The sequence below is a fragment of the Anopheles merus genome, chromosome 3L (genome assembly GCF_017562075.2).
Source record: "Anopheles merus strain MAF chromosome 3L, AmerM5.1, whole genome shotgun sequence".
NCBI lineage: Eukaryota > Metazoa > Arthropoda > Insecta > Diptera > Culicidae > Anopheles > Anopheles merus.
This window is the reverse complement of record NC_054085.1, coordinates 30,250,668-30,276,750: the sequence shown is the minus strand read 5'-3', so window position 1 is coordinate 30,276,750 and position 26,083 is coordinate 30,250,668. Positions and strand designations below refer to the sequence as shown.

At 43.3% G+C, this 26,083-nt stretch overlaps 1 protein-coding gene across 9 annotated transcripts in view; it reads right to left on the bottom strand.

Moving 5' to 3' along the window:
• Positions 1-10,103, bottom strand: part of LOC121599048 (optomotor-blind protein-like) — a 132,288-nt gene extending 122,185 nt beyond the window's left edge. For 3 of the 9 annotated variants that reach the window (XM_041926528.1, XM_041926533.1, XM_041926534.1), the window contains exons 1-2: positions 9,285-10,103; positions 1,990-3,313 (exon numbers count right to left, since the gene is read on the bottom strand). In XM_041926528.1, the coding sequence (XP_041782462.1) occupies positions 1,990-2,585 (596 nt within the window). In that variant the 5' untranslated portion in view covers positions 2,586-3,313; positions 9,285-10,103. Of the gene's footprint in view, positions 1-1,989; positions 3,314-3,963; positions 4,216-4,339; positions 4,448-9,284 lie in introns of those variants that run through there. The other 6 variants (XM_041926535.1, XM_041926536.1, XM_041926531.1 and 3 more) reach the window with 5 other exon arrangements.
• Positions 10,104-26,083: the final 15,980 nt, after the last annotated feature.

Genomic DNA, 26,083 nt, shown 5'->3' with positions numbered 1-26,083 from the left:
ATTTTCAATTTCATTACACTTGCAGTTGGGGCGGTTGCGGCTTTGTGGTGGGTTGATTTTGTTTTTGCGCCGGTAAGTTACGCGATGGGCCGCGTGCGAACAGCAATGATTACCCTGGTGCAAACAATCAACAAACTTGACTTGAGCGCTTGAGTTTTGCGTTTCTAGGGGGGAAGTGTCTGGTAGTTGTTAGATTGGTGCGGGAGATATAAAGTGAAGAAAAACTCGACCCTAGCAAACGAATCCCAGGCAAGACAAAACGTCCCGAAACGATGTACCGCGATGTACCGCGATGCTTCGGCGGTCATTACAGCCGTCGAAAGGCCATTTAAATTAACGCGAAAGTGTGGTAAACCACCAACATGAAAAAAAAAACAAAAGCAGCCGGCCGTAACACAAGGGATGGTGTACTGAGCCGAAATTGTACAATTTCAGCTGGTGTGGTGAGAAAATTGTGCCTCCGCGAATAGCTGCGCGGAAGACACAGAAAGAACAGCTTTTAAACGCTAGAACGTGCCAACTGTCAGACAACTGGCGTTCGGAGTACTGTAATTATGGAAGGTGCAAGGATCTCCAAAGTGTATGGCGCCGTTTGTGATGGCGTTGATCACAAACAGTGAAATGATTTTTGTGTTTGCTGCTTTCTATTCTTCTTTTGTGCCTTTTGATAAGCTGTTGATCACTTATCAAGGTGATTGTCTAAAATAACAGAGATACGACTTACAAGAATTCATTGCACAAAATCAAATCTTTGTTTAAATCGTTCGTGTTCTAATTTTTATATCGCAACAGTTTTAAAAACAAAAGTTTTGTTATTTAGAGCTTGACAGATGCAGTTGAGCGTCAAAGAAAGAACAAAAATCTTTGACATTATATAACGTAGAAATACAATTTTCAGTATATTTTAGTGTATAAACTTGTATAGCACCATTTTAAACGATCATTATCGTTTTACTGTGAATGTCATTTCACATAAAATTTTTGCCACAAAATTATAAGCACTTCTAATCGTTTCAATTTACGCAATTTTCTTGTGGACATCCTTTATTTGTGGAAAAAAAATCAAACCCAAGGTGCAGTGTTCATTCAGGGCATTATTTTTCATCTTGTTAAGCACGATAATACAGTGAAAACCAAATAATTACCAACATATTTTTTGAGGTATGTCGTACAGGATAATGAGAATAAATGAATCCTCTTCATTTAATGTGATCATAATTTAAATGACATTTTTTACCAATCTTTTAAGAATATATCAATGAAAAGAAATAATATTTTCATCATTTCTTTAGCATCACATAAAATACTAAATGTTCCAAGTCTGCATATAAATTGTTTTGTTTTTCGCATTTCGTTTTTTGTAGTGCGTCTTCATACAAGTTCATACACAACAGGTATCGTCTATTGAAATCCTATCAAAACATATTTCAGCATGCTTTCTTTGCATTTTTCAACAACAACACCATGGTTTAACCCTTAAAAAGTTTCATTATGTTTCTATATTTTTTGAATGATTTCTATATCTTTCTCTAAGTAAATTATTTTTATGTCGAATAGACTCATCAAATGAATTTATGAATATTCTGTTTCAAACAAAATTAAAGGTTGCTTGAAAGAATACTCTCAATGACATCGAAAACATAAAACAGCAATCAATTTAATAAATAAAGTATTTTAAAACTCTAAAAAAAAAAAACAAAAAACACCAAGCCAAAAAAAGCACATCATCATTTCATGTTCAATTTTCCAACTCTCGCGTTCTTCAATGCGTCTCAAACGACGAACCTTTGCCGTCGAACCGCACATGCCGCACGCATGGTCAAAATGCCGTCGGTAAATCGCACCGCTCACCGGTTTCCGGGAATACTTCTTTCCCTTTCCATTCCTTTCCGGTTCAGACTCCCCGTTGGACGCTAGCTTCTGCCCCATCTTCGAGGACATTACCTCCTCCTTCCCCCCCCCCCCTTTTCCCAACCAACTCAAACCTACCTGCCACTCTTGGTGATGACCATCTCGGTGCCGAGCTTGTGGAACTTCTCCCACAGCTCCTTGCCCTCGAGCGTCACCTTCGGGTCGTCCACCACACCGTCGTCCTCGGGCTGCATCGCCCGCAGCGGCCGCATCGCCGGATGGTGCTGGTGGGCGGCGACCGCCGCCAGCACCACGTCCTCCGCCGTCGTGTACGCCGTGCCGAGCGGATGGTGCGCGTGCGGATGGTGCGGCGGCAGCTTGGGCAGCAGCGCCCCCGGATACAGATGGGAGGGCGGCGGTCCGGCCCCGCCCGGCCCCCCGGACAGGGCGGCGAGGGCCGCGGCGGGGAAGTAGGACGGCGGGCCGCCGGCCGCACCGGGCGGCGCGGTGCCGGCTGCCGTGGCCGCCATGTTGATAGCGGCCGCGGCTGCGGCGGTCGCCGCCGGCGAGTTCTGCTGCTGGGCTTGCGCTGACGGCGGCGAACCCGCGGTCAACAGCGACGAGACGCTGAAGTCAGTCGGTCGCGGTAGCTGCAGGAATGGATGATAGGCCATTCCCTTCGCCGGCCTACTGAAGTCGTCAGATTGGAGCAGTTCTTGGCCGTCGTATCTCATTACAACATCACCAGGATCAATCGGGTCGGGGGGCGGGTCGCCGGGTGTCGCTCGGCCAGCCGTGTCTCTCCCGTCACACCGGGGGGGGGGGGTCGGTTTTGGGGGTCGGATGTCTCCGGAATCGGTGGGAAGCTCTGGGTGGGTTTTATCTTTATCACCGCCGTTCGACCGGTTGTTGTAAACTTGGCGCGCTTGCACACAAAAACACTCTCCTCACAATCAAATCAATTCACTGGGCACCACCAACACAAATTGCCGCAAATATCAAACCACAACGCACAAAATTCGTTCACAAAAACCAATTCACTTGGCTTGCTGGCCTACTTTGAGGGCGGCACACGGGCAGACAACAAGCAACTCGACACGAGACCACCACTAATCACATCGTTTCAATAATCTTTCGATCCTTTTTCTATTCGAGCACTTTTCACACCTTTTTCTTGCCCTGTTTCCGCAAACAAACACTGTTTTGTGCTTCGATTTGCGCCCACACCGGACACTACTACTGGAGTACACACTATTTGTTTCACACAACAATTTGAATGCTAGCACGGAAGAGATCACAAAACTCAATAAGCACACCACCCGAACACTGCGCTCCGCGGTTGCTTTGATTTTAAACGTTCGCGCTGTTGGCTAAACACTCTGTAGCACCGCTTCTTTCTTGCTGGGGTGGATCGTAGAAGGCCCTGTGTCAGCTACCAACGCGTATCAATCGGCAGAAAGCACTGTTTCGGATGGGCGATAAAGGAGGGAGAGGTAATTTAGTACAAAATTGTACATTGTAGTCTAGCGATAGCATTTAACAAGATTTTAATTAATTGATGCTTTTATGGGAAATGTATATTGATTGCATTACTTTGGAATTGTTTAGATTTAGGTGATGTTACTATTACACAAACAATATTATTTGTTTTCTTTTGAAAGCATGAAGGATACAAAAGAAAATATACGCTACAGATCTGCGTTATAATTGCCTACATAATTACGCAAAAAGTAAATGAATGTTTAACCATTTAAAATTTCATCATTTTACTCAAGTAGCAAGACTGTAGACTCAACTCCAAATTTGCTGTCGGTTTATCGGAAATGCAATTTATGAAATCACTATTATTTGTTTTTGAAGATTTTTTGTCCCCTTCAAGGAAATACATTTCAAAAAAAGTTTTTTATTTCAATTTGCTCGAATGTGTTGATTTACACAGCAATGGAATTGTGGTATCAATTTTCGAATGAAAATTTTGCACAAATTACAGTAACAAGCACATAAAATTCACACACACACACACACACACACACACAAACGCACAATAGTTTCGTTTAATAGTACAACACCAGAGACGAAAAGAAAAACAAAAACATTTGAAAACCAATTCACACTGTAGCCGGTGTCGGAAAATCCAGGTGTGCAAAAATAATTACTCGAGCACGATAAAACAACAACAACCACGGTGAAGAAGACGAAACAAACACAACAACAAAACTACGCCATGATCCTCGGCCAGGAGCGGAAAACAGGATGTGCAGGACACGGGGAAGTGGAAGTGGAAGAGCGAGAGGAGCCGTAAGTGCACATACATACACGTGCACAAATACACACACACGCACACGAAGCCGGCGCAAAATACATGCACGCACAAATCCGGTAACAAACCCACCCCCCCAGGGTAGGTGGGGGAGGTAGGGAGGGGGAGGGGGGAGGAGGAGACACGCTAGCGGAGGATAGTAGCCGAGGAAGGGAAAGGGACACATACACAAAATATGCACACACACACACACACTCACACGGCGCCAACGGCCGCAAAATCACGCAAAACACGCGCACGCCTCGATACGAACCTCACGCCGGTCGACTCTAGAATGAGTGAATGGTGCGCTGGTAAATGAATGAACAGCCACACCACACCACGGCGGCGGCTTTCTTCTTCTTACTCGCACACACACACACACACACACGCACACACGTAGACGCGCGCGCAGCAACGGACCAGTCGCACCAACACCGTCGCACCATACGATGCGACACCCATTCCCATTGGACCGTGAAGCGGTGGTTTGAGTGTGTGTGTGTGTGTGTGCGAATGTTGTGATGGTATGTGGCAGGGAAGAACAACACCAGCCCACCAAGCAGAAGAAGAGGAAAGGTGGGAAAAACAACACGTCCCCACAAAACCGGTCTCACAACCGGACAGTGTGTGTATGTATGTGCTCGCATGAGTGTATTGGTGAGTGACGGGGGTTTTTTGTATTTCCCTTTTCTGGCCCGAACTACCCTTTTCTTCTGTTGCTGCAGCAGAGGGGTTTTGATGTTTTCAACCACCGTGTACATAGCGTGCATGTGTGTGCGTGTGTGTACACGATGGTGCCGGTTTAGACACCTTTCGTGTTGAAAGCCGCACCCCTCTAGCCACACACACACACACACCCGTTTAATGGAAAACCTTTTCTTTTTTTTCTTTTTTGGTTCTTCCTCTCTTTACTTCTGTTTCTGTGTTCGAAAGCCCAACACAGACCCAAAAGGCTGAAAGGAAAGCTTCAATGGCGTTTTTGGGGAAAATTGGGTGACATGTTCTCTTTCCCGCATTTGGGAGAGATTTAAATTTCACACCCCCCCCCCCCCCCCCATACACACACACACACACACACGCGATGACCCATTGTATGGGGTTGGCATCTCATTCTCTCGCACGCTCTCTGCGGTGGCCACTCCCTCTAAGTGGTGTCATAATCGTCGCGGATTGGTTTGTCGTTTTCTTTGCGTTACCCACCACGCCGCGAAACTGTCTTTGTGTGCTTTTCGGAAGGAGCTTTCCAGCCAGCATTCTTCAGCCCGAGCGGTGTGGGCCATTTCTTGGTAAGTGGTGTGTTTTTCCTTCGTTTTTGTTTTGTTCTTCACGATGAAAGGGGAAACCTTTTTTTTGGGGCGAAAGCGCACAAATGCTTCTTTAAGGTAAATACAACACTCTCGGACGTGCGATTTCTTAGAAGAAAAAAGCGGAGCACTTTAAGCCGTCAACTTGGATGAGGTTTTGTCTTGGACTTTCTTTATTTTCTTAACAAACTACTGTTTTACGAGCACAAAAATGGCTACAAAAGACGCGTTCTCTCCTTCGTCTTATAATGTAACACTGGAGTTGACATCAACGGGACATCGCTGAGACGCCAACCGGGGACAAGGAAAGGGAGCGGACTAGTGCGAAAGATGTCCAACTTGCTTCGCCCTGCGCCAACACTTCCAATAGGCTATGTGGAGACACCCAGGTGGAGGCGAAGGCGTTAAAGGGAAACTCGTACATCAAACAGCTTTGGAGCTCAGATTGGAGCAAACACCAAAGCAAACACTCTCTGTCTCTCTCTCTCTCTCTCTCTATTCTGTCATTACCCTATGTACAATCACATCACATTAGTGTGTTTGTGTGTGGTGCGTTTGCTAATGCGGGCCCAACTTCTTGGTGACAATATTTTTCTTCCCTTATTTCCATCCCCTCCATGTCTATGTGCGTGTGTTTGTGTGTATGTCTGTGAACCATCCCCCAATGGCGGAGTCTTCTTCTTGTGTCCTGTGTTCTTGCGGCTAGTGCCGTCTTGCTCCCTTCGCTTGGCTGTAATTGAACGATTTTTCCTACCCACCGTATAAGAGGCGAATCGTCGTCCTCTCATTCTTCCACACCATCCCAATCACCATCGCATCGGATCACCAGTTCCAAAAGAAAACTGAACCCAATGCCTGAATAGTTCGAAGGGAGGGGGGGAGGTTGTGGGGAGGGAAAGGGACAAACACTTTGAGCGTGTTAAGCTTTAGGTGACACCAACACTTCTTCGCTTTTCACACATTACGCTCATTTGCTTCTGTTCGCTCTCTCGCTCTCGCTCTGTATCTCTCTCACTCTCACTAAAACTCTCTCTCGCTCTCTCGCTCTCTGCTAGGATGCTGCTTCACACATCAAGTTTCCTTTCATCTCGTTTCCCACTAACACACACACACACACACACACACACACACAAACACATGCAAGGGGTGTGAAATTGTGAACTCATCCTCTCCCCTCTCCCCCCCCCATACAATCCCACATCCATTTTTTCACACCAACACAGCCAGCAGCGTTTGAGTGCTGTCCCGCTCACACAATGATCGGGCGATACAACGGGAAAGGGGGATGCATCTTAGCAGGCCGAGCGGAATATTTACTTCCATCGCGCTTGTGGCACACACGACTCTCACCTCCCCCCCCTCCCCCCTCCCACGGTACTTTTCGGTGAGCTCGTGCTGTAGTGTGAGCAGGATAGCAAGCGGGTCAGTCGCGCGCCTCTCACAACACAGCGAGGAAGAAGTTTGATGGAAATGTGACTGTGTGCGTGTGTGTGTAATTGTGTATATAAGAGAAAGCAAGCAAACAATGCTGGGGACAGTGCTGGAAAAGTGGACTGACCAAAAGCTCAACAAAAAGTTGGAAAAATTAAATAACACACACACACATACACATCCAAACAATAATATCTATTTTTTTGTATTTCTTTGTGTGCGTGTGTATGTTTTTAAGGTTTGAAGTGCCGTTTTTTGTGCGCTCACACTCTTTGCGGGCATTTATTTATGTTTCGCCTTACGCAGAGCTTGCAGAGCTGCTGCCCCACACGCACTCACACACACACACACGCACACACAAAGTTGGTGTTATGTTTGAAAACGCCCTGAGGTGTCCACCATTTTTACCACCCTTTTTTCTGCAGGCTACTGGTGATCCTTCCTAACCACAGCGAACCATACGTCCGGGCACTTTCCCATTGCTGATGCTTGATGCTTTGTACAATTTAACACGAACGGTGTTTCCTGTCTTTTTCCCCCGCACTGCTCTGTGTTCCTGTGTTTAGTTCAGCGAATTTTATGACCCTTGTGTGTTCCCGAAGTAAACGAGTGTTTTTTTCGTCCTTTTTGTAATCCATTTCAGAACACCCTTACAGTAAAAAAGCAACGAAAATAAAGTGTGATGAACGATTCGGGTACCCCGAAGTGGGAGTTAAGCTCCGAGTGAATAAATCGACACTCATCGACACACAGCACTTGAGCTTTGCCGTGTTGCTATCGCTTTAAAGGCCGTTTGGCCGGGGTATGTAAACGCCAACAAGACACTCGAAAATACCATTGCCTCGAAGGATGTGTATTTTTATCAAAATTATTTTAAAAAAATGTCATTTATTCTTATTCACTTCATGTCACAATAAACATCAAATAAGAAAATTGGACCTTTACAACCATCTACCGTCGGTAAAAACTGATGCTTCGATAGCTGATGGAAACAATTTTCGTATTTTTCCTTTTTATTTTACTTTTCTTTGCACTGCTTTAATCATTTTTATATGATTTTTTGGTTTACCCAGTTTTACTTCTACTCTTTACACAGAAACAAGCTATGTTCCGCTATCGACAGGCCGTACCCATAGGATAGGGATGCCTATTTTCCGCACCATTGCATCCACCTTTCCCGCCTTTTGTATGGTGATGGATTCTCTGATCTTCTCGATTATGGAAAAAAAGGTTATTTCCTTTTTCTGTGTGTGGTGCTTCCGGTACAAAAATACAAACACATGTACGGTGTGTGTATGTTGATTTTTTTTTTAATTTAATACTATACCCGCATTTAATAAAGCTTTAAGGATACAACGACGCAATATTGTTCGTGTGGTTTGAGTTGGTTTCTGTGCTTGTGAATGTGCGTGTTTGTGTGCTTTAAATGTGTTTTGTGTACATATGTATTTTAGATCTTATTTCCTGTCAATATCCATCTTCCACTAATGCTTATTTCTCATCCTCTTGTCACACCAAATCGATTGATATTGCCGTAGTCATATAGCAGCCGTTTGATCATATAGCATAAAACTTTGTTTGATGTTCTTAAAAATGAACCTTTTAAAAACTCGAACTGAAACAGTAGCTGATTTGGTATGAAATGGTATACATAAATTACCAATATCATTGAAACAATTTTTCAAATTTTGAACAAAATATTTTAATTGATTACGTTAATTCATTCTTAGTTCAATTTTTTAGCAATATGAATTATTTGTATTGCTTATTGATTTAATTTAATATAATTTTAATTTATTTTGAGTATGACGGCTCATTGTTAACACTTCTTGTGCTACCGGTTGATGTAGTTCCCAAGGTATTCCCGCTCTCAGAAAGTAATGACTTCTTATTTGAAATTGAATCCTTGTCGTTATAAATAATATGAAATAGGCTGAAATTTAAAGTTGTAGATTTTATTGCCAAGGTAAAGTCAAACAATTCAGTCTGATGCATTATAAGACGATGTATGGCAGAGGATTCATGCAAACCTTCATCAGTAAAAATAATTAAAAATGTTTATGGAAGTAGTTCTCCAATTGTATTTCCTTAAAATTCCATGTTAGCGCACCTAATTCAAAGTCAGACATTCAATACTTTGTGTTAGCAATGCAATGTTTCTAATCTTTAGGAATAATGCTAATCAATCGATCAAAACTCCTATACTTAAGAATTCATTTTTAGGGAAGCATTCCATTTAAAAATGATATTTTTAATTCCTTGATCCCTTAAACAGAATACAATTAAATTCTTTAAAGTTAAAAACTAAACTATCAAAATAGAAAAAATGACCCAAAAGGGCTTGTCTACTAAAAATAAAAATTCTCCAAAAATTACAATACCAACCAGACACTTACATTCATTCAACAATTCCACTGAAAACTGTAAAGCATTCGCTTTACTTAATCACTTTCTCGTGCTATCTTATCGGCAACAATTCCAACATTGCTCGCCTGTGCCACTACACCGCCACACTGTTTTGTTTGTTTGATGCAATTCCAGAATGGTTTACAAACATATTTATTTATCTTTTCACATTCTTTCCGTTGCATTATTTATTTCATTTTTCCGATCATTTTATCACTTTTTCGATCGAACGGGCTTTTTTGGCGCTTCCAAATGCTCGGATAGCAGTAGAATGTAACTGTAAAGTAATTCTTGCACTAGTTTTGACACTCTTTTCGCTCATTTAGATAACAGTGGATGTGGGTTTGAATGTTGTTTGCACACTATTGCCCATTTTTGCCTTCACTTTCGCTGCACAGTTTCACAACTTTTCACCGAAATCGCCACGGTTTGTACTGGTACCAAACGCTCATCACAAATGCACACAATTATTTTAGTTTAATGATTTCCATCAATTTTCCGTAACCGTTTTTTCTAACCACTAGTAACGAAATACATACACGTTCATCGCCAAAACTTCACACAAAGTCCACCCAGTACCGGAACACGGGCTCTCAAAAATCCAACTCAACCACGGTCGTCGCCGATCGTGCTGCGGTCGTGGGATTTTCGTCACGCCGCTTCAGTTTCCAATAGGCGGCGGCGGGCTCCCACTATCGCAAAGCCTTGCTGTTCCGGGCTGACGGTGCCGTTGGTAGCGTTCGTTCGTCGCGTCGCGTGCTTGTCCGCGCTCGGTGAACGAGTTTTTCTCACTGATTCGCTCAGTCTCGGCCGCGGCTCGTCATCGTCGCCGTTTTGTCGCAAAACGCGTCGCTAGCAGACGCCTGCCAACTTCCAAACGAAAAACCCACCGTCTCCAACCCCCAATTCCAACCCACCCAATCACCCGTACCCCACACAACCCCGGGGGGGGGGTTGTTTCATTACGCTCATTCTTGCTACCCCACCCCTGCGTGTTATCACTGTTCAAAACTCAACCCCACACTCGGAGCGAAGGACGGGATGAGCTGCTGGGGAGGGGGGGGGGGGGGCGGAAGGGATGCAACAACATGGCGCGGCACCACCAGGCGCAGGCGGAGAGTGTGAATCGAAGGCGCGCACTTTTCTGGTGTTGGTTTTCGAGCCCCGAAGGTGACGTGCGGCTCACCAGCAGCACACGGGACAACACACAGGTGAGACAGAGAATGCGAATGCGAGCTGAAGCGGCACTGTGAACGTGTGAGCGAGCGAACGAGCGAGAGAGAAAGACAGAGAGCGATAGTGAGCGAGAAAGCGTACCAAAGTGGGTGAAGAGAGTAAATAGTTTCCCTCTCCTACCTTCAACAGCAAGATGAGGACACGCGGTGAGAGAGAGAGAGAGGGAAGAGGAGAGAAAGATTGTGGAATGAGGGTGTTTTTTTGAGAGATGGTGGTGGTTCGTGGAAAGCGGCAAGACGACTCCCGTTTGGTGCCGATATTAGCGCGCACACTCACTCGCAGCTCGCCAGCCACCAATTTTAGCGCTGCTCACCTCATTTTCGCTCGTGCTCACTCACACACGTCGCGTGCTCGCTCTCTCTCTTTCTCTCTCTCTCTCACACACCAACACTCACACACATTCAAACAGAGCTGTAAATGGGTGCGGAAGGAAGGAAAAACGCATCCAAGAAGGCGTACAGTCATTTTCTCACTCACGTTTACTCACCACTGCTGCTGCTGTTGCTTTTTCTTGGTGCGTGTGTGTGTGTGGGTGTTTGCGATGGAAGAAAATCATCTCTCCCCACACACCTCCCCCCCCCCCCCTCTCCCTTCACTCTCCATCACACAAAAACCACTCGCAAAGGTTGGGTGGAGGTGGAGGCGCCCAGTTAATGGTTCGTCCGCTGTCCGGCCACCCGCAAAAGCATCATCCCTACCACCACCCCCCCCCCCACACCCAACTCGTCGCCACCACCAGCCGGCAGTGTTTGAGAGTGTTAAAATTTGTTTGGAAACAAGCGGGCGCCCGGGAAAGGTGTTGATTTTAAAATTACATCGAGGATGCTCCGGTGCGTTGGGTTCGGCGCTGATGGTGCTTCAACCGGTTTGCCGCCCGAGGAGATACGGAGCATGCAGCGCGCGGAAGGAAGAATAATCGATACACACTTGAAGGGTTGAAGTGATTACCGGGCACTATTGTTGCTCAATTCTGCGAAATGGTTGGCATTCGCCACTAAATGAAGGCTTGACTTCTACGAAGATGGAGTTATCTGAGAAGAAAATGCACAAAGAAAAGCTATTTGGAATTAAAATGCTTGTCTGTAAGTTCAGGACACCCTTTGTGCCCTCCTCCCCATCTCCTTCAAAGCACAACATTCGCCCACAACAGCTCCACAGCACGGTTTCTTTCGTTTGTCTTTTGGGTTCGGGTTTGGTGTAAATTTTCACGCCTTTTCAAACGCGCCCAAGTAAACGGTGTAAGTGCGCTTCTCGAGAGAGAAAGAAAAAGAGATAGAGAGAGAGTGAGGGAATTTCCACGCGAAAGCCTTCACAGCATCAGCACACACACACACTCTCTCTTCCCTTCATATTTGCGTAGTAGATAAGTTTCCGCCAAATCGTCAATCATCCACTCGGAAAAAGGGTAAATGTGCTCCACAACCACAACCAACCCAACCAACACTATGGTACTATCGTCGAATTTTCACGTTCATTTTCACACTGAAACGCGCCATCCGGGAAGGGGAAAACCCCACTCGCGTCGCTGACAGTCGAGCGAACGAAGAGCGTGTGAGGTAGAGTGCACGATAGGGATCGTTGCGGGATGCTTTGCCGCTTCGCAAGCAGCATCTAAACCACGCCTTCTTTTTTTGTCTGCCAAGCAAGCGGACTGTGCAAAACAAGGGGAGAAATGGCACCGCGCGCCTGTCTCTTGTCCTTTTGCACGTGCGAGTAAGCGAGATGGCTAGCACGGTTCATCCGCTTGGGCGCGATGTGCGAGCGGTTGCCGTTTTGCACGAACGGCCTCACAGACGCACCCAGCACCGTGCCCGGTACGGATGGTTGAAACGTAGCGGTGGTCGGCGTTAGGCACGGTACATAGTGAACGAGATCATTGCGATAGCAGGATAATTTTTCCCATTTCCTTGCGTTTTCGTTGGACGGAGAGCGAAATGGGTTTGATTTAGTTTCGCAGCGCAAGGAGAAAATGTTCCGTTTTTTTTTTCGATGGTGGAGAGGAAGTTTTGTGTCAAGAACAGTTTTGCTTCAAGTGCTGCAAGTTACTTGAGCCGAGTTCAAATGCTAAGGTAGATTAAAGCGGTAAATGAACGGAAATGAAGTGATGTTGTTAGCAGCGTTAGCTGCCGTAAACTTGTTCCTTGCTCTGGGGATCTTCATTTACAATAAAACTAATATTGTACTCCAGTTTATTGTTCTAAATCATTAGAATGATGTTTAGAAACACTATTTGTTGTTCAGTGGCAATGTGTTTACGATTCATTGGGTAGCAATTTGACTCTTGTACGATACAGGTTAAAATACATAAATCCGATTAGCAAGTTACTTGCAAGTAAACACAACAAAACTAGGATAAGATTTTATAATTATTTAAAAAAAAGGATTTTATTTTCTGAGTAAACATGAATCAATTTAAAAAGATGTTAATTTGATTCAACAGTATGGTAAATTTTATGATTTTTCGGTGAAACAACTCATAACACAGCTTAACATTCCCGTCGGTGGAGTAATAGGTTGGCAAGGCCATTGTTCAGCTTTCTCTATAAAGTCAATATTTCAATCGAGCAAATCAAAACTAAAGCAAACAAGCGTACAAACACGAACGAAATTGAAATTGACATCTATTTAAGAAAAATTATACCAATTGATAGGAAAAACTTTCATTGATATTCCATGTATCTGTATTTTTCTACGCAACACTTCAAATTATGCTACCCTAAAGTGGTGTTTCAGCAGAATATAACGACTGACACGCTAAGCAAGTGTTGTAATGTCGTACGATAGATAGTAATAATCTCAACGAAATGTAAAACTAACTAATGCGCAAAATATCCTCAATATAATCCCCCTTATGATTCACACACTCTTAAACACCCAACGGCAGGCCAAAGGTAGCAGAAATGGGATATAAAAGCAACCCCCGTCCAACCGTTAAAGTTGCTCCAGGTGGTGAAAATAGCAACACTTCACCCAACGCTAGTGGTCCAACCACCTTCCCCCCCCCCCGCCCCTTTCCCTTGACCGTGCAGTTTCGTGGTGTACTATTCCAAGAAACATCCTTCCATTCCAGCTACACCTCACGCGCTGCTTCATTCCTTCTACGGCTATGAAGCTATGGCGATGGAGCAGCTTTCACTAGCTAAAAAAGAACTTTGTTAAGGAAAAAGCAAATGCACTCGACTGCTCCACTGCTGCGTGCGGGACACAGGAGGCTCTGCGCTGGGCTGGGTGCTGGTGAGCGATGTAGTGCATCACCTTAGCGCATCAAATCAGTGCTGGAAGCTGCTGCTGCTGCTGCTGCTGCCTCGTCAAAGGTGTACGAGAAGAGATGAATAACAGATTGAAGAGTTGGTTATAACGAGGCAGGGTAGAACAAAAAAAAAAACACCCGAAACCCAAAGATAAGTTAATTTTACAGTCACGTCAATGTGTAGCTTCACTGTCCTACCACAAGCAAGACTACACACCGCTCAGAGAACTATGGCGCCTTGTTGTCCTGAAATTGCAGTCTCCCTGACGTCAAGGCGTTGATTACGTGCACCCAGGGTGGTGGTGCTACTGTCCATAATTGTATCAGCGTTTGAGCGGTACCGTACTGCCGGTTCCCTAGCCAAGCTTTCTCCGTCTCGCTCTTTCGCACCTTTTGTGGCTCTCACCTACTATGGCTACCATCACACAGTGCGCACGCTGTAGCTTGCTGCGGCTACTTGGATTCACTTATGGAGTGTGTACAAAATGCTGCAAACATATCACACTGAATTTAAAAAGTAGGGCAACGTGGGTAAAGACGGACACTGTGGGTAAGATGAGATATTTGTTAAAATCATGAATAAAGAATTCGTACTGTCTCTTGTGGATCTAAAGCTTTAATTTGAGAAACTTTTATTACATGAACGAGTTGGCGTTATTATTCAGCAAAGAACTGGCGAAAAGATGACGCTGAAAGTAACAAAAAAGCTTGTTTTCTGTTGATTTACGCATCCTCATAAAAAAGCCATTTTGTTCATTTATTTCACTTCTTCCATCGATTGGTTCTTAAATAATGGTATTCCTAAGACATAAATCATCCACCAACTAGAGAAAGCATCGAAATTTGCATGAAACAGAACTCCGGTCAAAATAGCAGTGCATCTTGCCGCGATTTGGACAGCTTTGATCAACAAAAAGAAGAGGCATATGACATCGTTCAGGAATAGGTGAGAGATTCTATGGGATTACAAAGATCAAACAGTGGAATTTCGATTTCGAAAAAATGGCTTGACCTATGACCTTGAATTAGCAAATCTCTCAAACATGCTGAGGTCGTGGACTTTCCCCGGAGTAAATTACTAAAGGAAAGTTCTAGACTGTTGTTCAGCAAGCTAGAGCAACGGCAGCTGTTAGTGCTCGATATTGCAATAATGCTTCAGATTCTTCATTCTACGAGGTGTTAGAAGTGGCGCTAACAATTCCTAAATTCACGGCTGAATGAACCGCCGTTGCCTTAATTGGTCTAGAGTTGGTTTATGTACGGTACCAGGAGGTGGAAATCAATCGGACATGTTAAAATATTGTACACCTCTTCACTTTCCAACGTTTTCTACCGATATCCATCTCACCCTTCTTGGTGTCCATCTTTCCCATATCAGGTGTCCGTCTTACCCGAACATTTCGAAACTGCACGAAAAAAAAACTCAACAATCTTAAAAGTTTGAACACATTTTCTAATAATCTACTTGAATGTATGATAAGGCATGTACATTTTCATGATCTTTATGTTCAGATTTTTAACATTTTCCCTAATGTGTCCGTCTGTACCTACCTTCTCCTACCCAAAAAACAATGGCACTTTATTTGTCTGCACCCAAGAAAGCTATAGAAATCATAATTAAAAGTCTTATTCGCTTCCTTCAATAACAGACGACCTAAATGCGCACGATGATGAAAACTATCAAACAACAGCCCAACTAACTAACAACATCCTTGTGGGTTTCATTCAATGTAATGCGTATCGCACGCAGTCCCCTGGCCAACTCCCAGGTGTCTCTCCTGAAGAACTCAAACACAAACACACACACGGAAACAAAACCCATCCAAACACCATATTCCTCGGCGACTGCAGGGAGATGCGTAAAGAAATTGCATCGCACGAGACGGTTGCAACGGGGAGGAATGTCAGTGTGAGTGTGCGCTATTGTTTTTTTTTTGTCTTCTTCTTCTTGTTTTTTTTCAACAAAGCAAAACCTCAATGGCGTACCGATGCAGAGACCCTTAAGAACCAAACGCAGGCAGAAGAGTCGGTTCGTTCGCTGCCATGAATAGCAAGCCATGGGCGAAGGGACCCGATCGAATGGGGCTTAGCGTTAGTTCGCGTGTTACGCTGCGAAGAGAAGTGTTACTTTTGCTACCTTACAATGTGGAAAAATGGGTTTTTTTTTTAATAAAATTTTTATTTGTGTGCGTGTTTGTATTTATTAGAAGTACCCGTAGCTAGCCATTATGAGAAGATGCTTAATATCTAGGAGAAAGCCGGTTTAAACAATCGTAAATGCTGCACTTGGTTGCGCCGATTGGTTGTTGTAATTGTTTGCTGGGAAACAACATTTTCGTTCTATTGGAAAGAGAAATTCTGCGGGTCCCTAGAAACCGCCCTAGAAATGCACGTCAACCACAGCCAAAAGACTGTCCATTTATGCTGGTAAGTAACGGCAGCGCTGCTTTGTTTTTGTGTTTACGGTTCACATGAGTTTGAGCCTCTAAAAACGGCAAAAGATAAGGGTGACTCATGTTACAATCGTGCATTGAAAATAATTTGTATCCAGAATGGCTAGAACAACTTAAAACACTTTATTATTACTTTAAAACGGTTTAAAATCGTCACAATTTGTTCTCGCCACCATGGAGGATTGCAAATCCTATGCACCAGGTGGCACGATGACCCACCAGGCCGCCTCGTATCAGTTTCTTGGGCCAGCCTTTGGCCTGGATTACCAATTGCCCGGAAATTTTACGCTCCCAAAAACGGGCCGGGATGCTGTTGTAGTACAATTGTTGTTTGGGAGATAATTTACGGTCGCTGTACAGAATGCTGCCGAAAGGTGCTGAGCGCGGTCCTGGTCCTGGACCATTCGGACCGAATTTGCTGTGAAACATAATCCAATTTTCAATTCAATGGTTTTGTGAGCGAACAAATAGGGATCGATTTATGGGGATTTTTCAGAAGGTTGTTGGTTGATTCTTTTTGCTATTGTTAGGTGCTTGTTAATTGATAGAATGTGAAATTTAATACTATTCGCATCGCATAATATAAAACCATTTATTAGATGAAACTTATTCATCCAATTTCCTAATAATGATGAGCTGTGGTGTGTTTTGTACAAAAAAAAATCATGAAAATTTTCAGACAACACGAGAGACACTTCCTTTATTGGTTACTTGCGCATGCTACGCAAACAAAACAAAAAAACAGAACGCAAGCAAACATGACACGCATCAAAAATGTTTGACCGCCCAAAATGTGTTCAACATGTGATGTGATTCAGTTAAGCATAACAATATAACAATGGTAGGTTTTTTTTTTGTGTGCAAATGGTACATGATTTGTTAAAGCAACCATTTTACAGGAAGTCAAATGCCACCCCCTGGTGTCCATATAAGGGGAGGGGGGTAATAATTTAAATCGAGCTAACAACTATGGCTCCCCTGCCTGCTTGGATCTGATAGACAGGCGTCAGTCAAACGTCAAGTGTATTATTTGCCAATATTGACGTGTTCGTTTTGTTTCGCTTTCATTGTGATCGTTGTGCTGTGAGTTTGTAGCATTTACAAAAAGAAAAAATGCCCATTTTTGTATCGCTGAGACAGTTTTTGGGAGATTTATTTTTTTGCGTGTGTTTGGAACACTATAGAACTGCACATTGACTGCATGGTTCATCGATAAAACAGGGCGATGAGGTTGCACACTATCACCGCATCGAGAGTAACGGCCGATGTGAGTGAAATATAAATTTGTTAAAAATGAACGCGGGTTAGGTTCAAACAAATGCAATAATAAACGCAAAACATTATTCTATCAACCTACAGCGCCTCAAAATGGAAAGCGGGTGGTTGCGATTGTTTAAAGCCAAAGTGTCGCAATGCCAAGGATGCCTTTTAATCCTTTGCCAAGGAACATGTTGATGGTGTAACTGTATCACTTGCAAGGGCTTCACGAGTAGTTTCATCCTTATGCAATGGTTCAAAGAGGACTACAACGCTGCAATTTGGAATGGTGCAATAGATGCAACCTGAAAAGTTTGCTGTTCTTTAAGACATATTTATTACAAATAATGGATTGAAAGCTATTTATAATAATTATTGTGACATTATTGTGAGTTTAAATGCTTTGACTCACAAGCTTCCCAGATTAATAATAAGACCAAAGATATGATGAATAGGAATGCAACTGAAAGATGTTGATTTTTTTTCCTAATTGTTTTTGAAAATAATGGCCATAAGTCCATAAAACCTTGATGGAAAACACTAACTTCGTTATCAGTTCTTTCCGGATGTTTGAATATTGATATGCATGATATTGCACCATTTAATTGCATAAATCATACGAATGAAGTTGCATGACCGTGGTACATAACATTTTCAACATTTTAACATTTTTGAATAATTTTCTGTGTTTTTTAATAGTTTCAACAAATCAAATCACAATAATTTATGCCCAGATATTCTTATTGACAGATGTCAGACTAATGCCCCAAATGTCCTTACGAAAAACTGCACACACGTGTGGAAAGTATTAGTAGTAGTAGTGGTAGTAGTGGTCAATAGTTTAAAAAGACAATTTTCTGAAAAGTCTCATGGAAATAGGGCAATCACAATGAACGATTAAAGGAAGGATTGCAGTTGCAAACACTAATACTGACCAGGTAGAGCAAGTAGCAAGCAAAATTGAAAGGAGTAAACAGCAAAAAGTCTTAATTGATAATATGAAATAAATGCTAATCCAAAACAGATAGAACGAGCTGAAACCATGCAATATATTTTAGAAATATAAACAAAAATCCTTGACTTATTTAATCCAATTTTTTTCCAAATTTTATTCATATTTCAATAATTAAAACGTAATTTTACTTAAACCATTGGTATGCGTCTGCATCCATACAAATACAGAAATTACCGATAAAAGTGCTCCTCAAACATTTTCTGCAGTGTATTTTTAGAGGTGAAGCTGTTCCTTTCCTTTCTACAAATCAAACTCCATCCATAGAGCTAGAGCGGCAAATAGCTGCAGACAATCGGAATCCACAAATTCATATCCTACTACAACGGCGCACACAAACGGCAAACAAACAAACACACACACACAAACACACACACACAAACACACACACACAAACACCGGAAAGCCAAGCTAGCCCCCAATTGCGGGCGCTTTTCGGGCGGGTTCGAGTAGGTGCTGACAAGATGACCCATAACCGGTGCAAATTGACCAAGATATTACAACGTGTGTGCGTGTGCGCGCGTGTGTGTGTCTGTGTATGCATTCGATTGTGAATGGAACGGATCATCGTGCTTGCGGCACTGTAAATGTTGTTGTGGAATGCAAACGCAACTCTCATTCCAATATTCCTCTCCTTCGTTTCCCGGTATCAATCGAAGCGTCATCCGGCTCGCACATCCCGATCGACCCCCGGTTGGCTGCTGCATTAATGCTTATTTATCAACAGCTGCATGAGAGGTGGCAGGACCCACTGGTGGCAGGACCCACTGAGGTGTGCCGTGGCCGGTACGGTTTTGCACTTGGACGGCCAATTTAGCGCGAGATGAAGCTCAATTAATCCCTCAACACACTGGCGAGTGCACACACAAACACACGCACACATAGAAGTGCGATGGGTTGGTTTGCCGGGTTGCCAATGGGTACACACCGTGCACAGTCCAACGTAGTCTAGTGTGCATTGCTAAATCGGCCATACGCAAAAGCGCCGTCCAGTGTTGTGCGGCGTACGGCGACGGTGTTGAATGGTTTCTGATCGATGTATTTCTACTGCAACGGCATAATAAACCCTTGCGAATCCTTGGCAGCACCTTTTAACTTCTAAATTGCTTAGAAAAATGCTATTATTTATTGCATTTAAATGCCATTTTAAATGTAGTTTAGTTTAGGCTTGCATGTAAAGTTTTGCATTAAATATATCACTTCTTGTAATGTAATCCTCCCTCCTTGGTATGCAACTGCATCCACATAATGGGTTAATGTATTCGCACGCAAACACAACGCACAATTCATCCGTTTTGCCCGGTAAACCGAAACCGATTTTGGAACGCGATACGCGCAATCGAACGATGGATGCATTTGCTGGATGCTGCAATTTAAACGCTCGCTCGTACTGGATTCAAAATTCCGGGGAGGAAAAAAAATGCCAGAGTACAGCTTCCGCTGAGAGTGTTTGCTGTTTGGATGCGGGAGGGGGGGGGGAGAGGAAGGCAACAACAAGCAGAGGCAGAAGCAAACACAACCGAAAGGACTAAAAACCAGACCGCTGCGTGGCAGCGCGCGGCCGGACGCGCAACGGTAACACAAAACGGATGCATTGTTGCAGCAAAGGAGAATGTTGTGTAAGGTTTTTTTCGTGGCCGGCGAGGGTCTGGGGTGCGATATCAATTACACCCATCTTGGCCGAGTGTGGGGTGGGGGGGGAGGTTTGCGCGCGTACGGCAATCAGAAGCTGAAACGGGGCAGTATCGCGCGTGAGCTATCCTTGGCGGAGTTAGCCTTCCCGGAACTAGGGCCGTTATGGTTGTGTAATGCAACGCCTCTTCTTGAACTTACCATCGCGCACAGGCTGGCAAGCGATGGAATCGATGCTAAGAAAGATTTGTAATTTACTTGGAAGAGTACTTTGCTTGAAGGAAACAAAATAGACCTTCCCTCCTCCTGGGACAAGCTTCTATTTGTCCTCAACACTTCCAACACTTGGCAAAAGCAGGATCGAAAAAAAACCCGATAGAAATGTTACATCCAACGTCAACAGCTCGGAATGACACTAACGTTTTTCCTTTTTTGCAAAGGGGAAATAGCTGCACACAAGGGAAAAAAGAGAGTCCACGGTTCGCCCGGTTCGCCCGGTTAAAGTTTGTGTAAACACATTTCGTTCGCCCTTCAACCTCGCGCTGCTGCCACAGTCTCGGTTCGATGTCCTTTCCGCTGTGCTGGCGGTACGGTGGGAGGGAAATATGCCACGGAAAAGTGTGCATTCAGCGTGTGCGTGTCGTAAGAGTTAGATTGTAATAGAATGAAGAGCTTTCCGTTAGAGGGGGGAAAAATATCGATTTGCGACTTGTCACTGTGCGTGGGTTTGAGTTGGTAATGATGTTTTCTTTTGGAAAGAAAATACGCTTAATTATCTCGATGGTGTTAAAAAAAATCCCAAGTACCTTTTGTTGTTTTGTTTGAAGAAAGTGTGAATATTTCTTAACATAACACTTAAATTTCCCTTTTCTCTTTTACTCTCTTTATTAAATTAAATTTTACCTCTGAAAAAGTCCATTTTCCTTTTGCGGCAAGCAGCTTACAAGAACGTAAAGATAAATTATGTTCTCCCGCACACCAACGTGTCTGTGAGCAGTGAGAAGAAAATGCTTTTTCTCGCGACTTTATTATTTACACACACGCACACACACACACACACCTTTGGTGGGAAAAAGGGGAAATGCATCCATACACGATCCGTACGCACACACCAACAGCCCGACAACGCTGCAACGAATTGCGATTGCGCAAAACTGGGTGACAGCTTGCCTTGCACACCACGTTGCCACGTTCTGCGTGGCGCGTATTACCCCTACCGATGTAATCGTCTGTACGTAGGGGGGTTTGGTTGACTGTATTGGCCACTCTCACCAAAGTGCATAGTGAGTAGCGCAAACTCATGGTGGTGAGTTTTGTGCTCCGATCAATCCTGCTCACCATTGGACTATGGTAAGCGGGGAACAATTCATTTGATCAATCCGATTAATCGGTCCATTCTACATGAACACACTCGTCAACGAACAATGGAAGAGAATAATTTTGAAGCAATGGTAATTGAAAATGCATACGAATTTAAACACGTTAATAGCTTAAAAAGCTTAAGTGAGGAACGAACGAGTCAGTGGTATAACTGTCTAATTGGTTGAATTTTGACATAAAATGCAAATAATTTCGAACAAAACGACTTCCCAGTGCCAGTGCAATAATTGATTGAATTGAGACAAGTTGATAATTATAAGGATTGCAGTAATTATTGAGAAACTACACAACATGTGCGCAAGCTATCTTTAACAAATTGACAACTATCGAAAATAATTGGTAAAAATATTAACACTCCATTAACTTTAAGCAAGCATTAAAGTTTCCTCAACGGATCTGAATCTGCTGGCAAGGCTGAGACTGGAGACTTGCCGTTCGAGTTCGTGTAATTAAATGTTACTTTTATTGAGCTTAAAATGTTATTTATACCTTACCGCTGGCTTATCAGCGGTCTTAACTGTTTATGTTATTTTTAAAACAATATATTTATTGTTTATTAGTCGTATATTTATACTGATTCGACTTCTGTCCGTGTATATGGAACAGAAGTCGTCCTCAATTTAGGGCTGCCGTTAACATTAATGAGCAGGAAACTTATCATGTATGTTATCATCATGACTTTATGATTGTGTGGATCGTATGAGCCTTTCTTTGAAAGCATTTCTTCCATTTCAAAGGCGGGTTTTGCAGCATTTTTTTTTTCTTTGCATTTTAATGAAAACCTTCATGAAAGGTTAGCACAAAACGTCGATATTTTTGTTTTGTTTTATGTTTGCATCCCTCACAATGCAACAGTACATTCGCTCTCACTGTTGTGCATTTGTCCCAATCGCTACCCAATGTGCATCATCACTCGCTCGCTCGCTCACCATCGCCCAAAACCACGGTGGAGGGGTTATGCAGTGTATCTTCGCACACACACCACCGTACCCTTTTTATAATTTATTGTGGAGAAATCGAATTCAGTAAATAAAACGGAAGAGAAAAGGAGACCGAGAGCGAATAACAGAAAGCCCACAACTAAAGGAGAGAGAACAAGACAAACACAGCACCATTGCTGTGCAGCTTGAAGGGGAGATTCCATGGCTCACCGCGATGAAGCGCGAAATGCTGTCAGTTGCAGCGAGGGAAGAAGATGCTGTCAGTCTGTCGTAGGAAGTGTTTTTACTTAAATTCAACTGTTTTATCCTGCTGTAAGGAATGCAATTAGTTAGTAAAGATATTTTTAATTATTTTTATACATTTTCTTATCAATTATTTTACTTCAAATTTGTTTAAAAAAGGGTACAAATTACAATTATGTGAAAAAAACTCCTATCTCTCGCCCGCGTTTTCTCTTTGCTTACATTTACAAACCCCCCCTTTATCAGTTTCCCTTTTTCAGTGTTAATGTTTTCCTTCTCCAAAAAACAAACGATTAACCATTTCATCCTATCAGTACAGCACAAAACCCCGTGACTTTCGGCGAAACGAAAACAAAGAAACCTCCTCCTCCTCCTGCTCCTCCTCTGGCACTCTAGCACCGCTGAGAGGAGCAGCAGGAGCACACGCTCGCGACTGAAATTTATCAGTTTTATCAGTTTCTCTGGAAAAACACCAGCATTCAGTGCGAAAAACAACCACCTCTCTTGCGGCATTGAATGCGGGCAACAAGAGGTGAGTGGGAAAAGTTTTTTTCCCATTCGTTTGTTGGTTTTTGTTTTTGTCCCCCAGTTTTTGGTAGAACTTTCACACAGACACCAATTTCATTTGGTATTTTTTTCTTTTTAGTGTGTGTGTGTGGATGCTCTTGCTCCATCATATCGCAACTCACACGAAAAGCGAAAAGCATCTTGCAGTGTGCTTTGTTGGCGGCGGAAACACGAGCTAGTGTCAAAGGATGCATGTGATATGGAGGCGTCCCGAAAGCGTGCCACTGTTTGGATAGGGGACAGTATTCCTAATGTTCCTTTCCGTTTGCTTCTAAATGTCGCGCAGAAACACACACAAACAAAGCTCACTCTCTCTCTCTCTCTCTCTCTCTCTCTCTCTCTCTCTCTCTCTCTCTCTCTCTCTCTCTCTGTCTCTTACTTTCTTTTTTACTTCCAGAAGATTGCAATAGTGATAGCACAGCAGAGAAAGGAGGGATAGTAAAGACGGTATGCTGCTTTTAGAGGTCTGGCGTAGCTGCTGTTTGCTCGCGCGCGCAATGATGGTGTCCTTCGCCGAAGTGGCTGAACAAATTTGGCTTTTATCGCTTCACTTCAATTTACTCTTCCCCTCCCCCCCTCCCCCTACCCTACACTCATCTTCCCTTCTTTCCCCAATCGAGCTGTGTTTTCTTGGACATAAACGTAAGAAAAAAGGGATGGAAATCCTCCCAAAAACCACCCAGCAACCGTTCCAGGGGAACCAAGGGAGAAACGTAGAGACGGTATGCTTGCCTTTCGAAAAGGGCAAAATGCAAAAAAAAAGTAGAAATGGTTCACATTCCCGGTGGACATTTGTGCCACTGGGTACTGGGTTGGGGTAACGCGAGGGGAGTTAACAAGGCACGGTCGCTTCCTTCAGCTTCTCCGAACGGGGCCGATGATGTGGCCGGAAGGTTGTGCGAGCCACAAGCAAAAAGGACCATTTTCTGACCATGGCCCCCCTGTTTGTGACAGGATCTCGCCGCCACCACCCCCTCAACGGTCATAAAGCTAAGAGGGAAGGGATGGGCTGTCCGAGAAGAAGCGTGTACCATTTTCCTTTCGATTCTGCTCGCAGCAGTAAAAAGACACACTAACAGTGGACGAGATTCTTTCCTACTTCTTACCCCTGGTGACAAAGGACACACTGTGTATGTGTGTGTGTGTATGTGCGTGATAGAGGGAGGTGATAGGGCCACAACACTCTCTCCCACAGTCACATGAGGTGTGGTGTTCGGCCTTTCGGTCAAGAAATCGTTTTCATTACTTTATTATACAACGAGGCACACACACACACAGGGATGGAAGAAAAATGGGAAAATCCCGGATATACACACACACACTAGAAAGACCAAGAAGAAGGGAATTTTCGCACAAATGCTCCCCCTGTCCCAAGTCCGTTCCTCGTGCCAGTGTGTGTCCCTGGTGTGGATGATAAATTGCTTCCCAACAATGTGTGGCACAATGTGTTAGTTTTGGGACAAGGCGATCCATCCTCCCTCCCTTGGAAGGAAGTTTTCCACACTGACACACACACACACACACACACACGATGCGCACACACACAGAGAGAGGTTTTGTTGTCGTTTTGGCAAACCCTGAACCAACAACCAACCGCACAGAAACTCCAACACACTGTCCCTTTCGAACTCACTCATGCACTCATCTCATCCAATCATCGGCATCATCATCATCATCATCATCATCATTGTCGTTTGGTTTGAATCATTCATAAGATTTGGAGCACATTTGGTTCTGGGAAAATAAGCTCTTGCGCTGTCCTGCTATCTGCTGTCGGGAAAATCGATAGCGTTTGTGCGAGGGTTTTTTGGTAATGGTGCGCCGTGCCGTGGTTGATTCTGGTGAAACTGACGTGTACTAGTAGCAAAACACGATACCACGATAAAGCGTTCGCTAAAGAGTATGGAGAGAGTCAACTGCTACAATGGAAGTAGTTGTTCTTTCAACTGTATTATGATAGTTGTGGCAATTGAGTTTTAGATAAAACTACTAACAATTGATGGGCCTTATCTGGCAACGATGGTAGCGAAAAAATACTCCAAAAGACAACCTTCTTGTAGTAAATAATGTTTGTAATATTTTTGCAATTTTGTAATGTGAAATAAATTAGCTAAATGAAGGCTTTTCTGCACTTTCTCGCAATAATGTTGCGATTAAACAGTTGAACTTTGATTTGGTTATCATGTAATTAGTTTGTGTTAATATTTTCTGATCGATTATTACTATTTACATCTCTGATATGTGATCCATGAAGATATGTGTTGTTTTTTATTAAGATATTTTGAATGATTTCATGGCAAACATTTTAAAACAGTATACTTTTATATACAATAACTAAAAAAGTAAAATCTCGTTAGTTTTTCGTCTAAGTTTCATTGTTCTTTTGCATAAAATGCAGCTAAAAATTTAATTAAATTAACTTCAACCATGTACTAAAACTCCTACGTTTTTAGTGATGACTTTGCACAGTCGTTAATTAGAAAATATTTAATGAATAAATCAAATTTCTACAGCTTTCTTTTATTGAATTTTGATATTCGTTTGTCCAAAGTAATAATTTGAATTATGAAAAACTAGTCGAACATTTAATCTATTTATTTTTACCTTTACTATGCTTTTAAGGGCTGCATGCGCCCCGTAGCTTGGAGACCCCTGCTCTCAGGCATAAATTTTTGACAGTGTACATCATCTCTTGAAGGAATCATGATAAATTTAAAAGGTATTTGAGCAGATTTATGACAACTGTTATTTGGCATGACAAATACACTACAAAAACCGCTCTGCTATCGTCATTCCAGGGTCGTAGAGATCGACAACT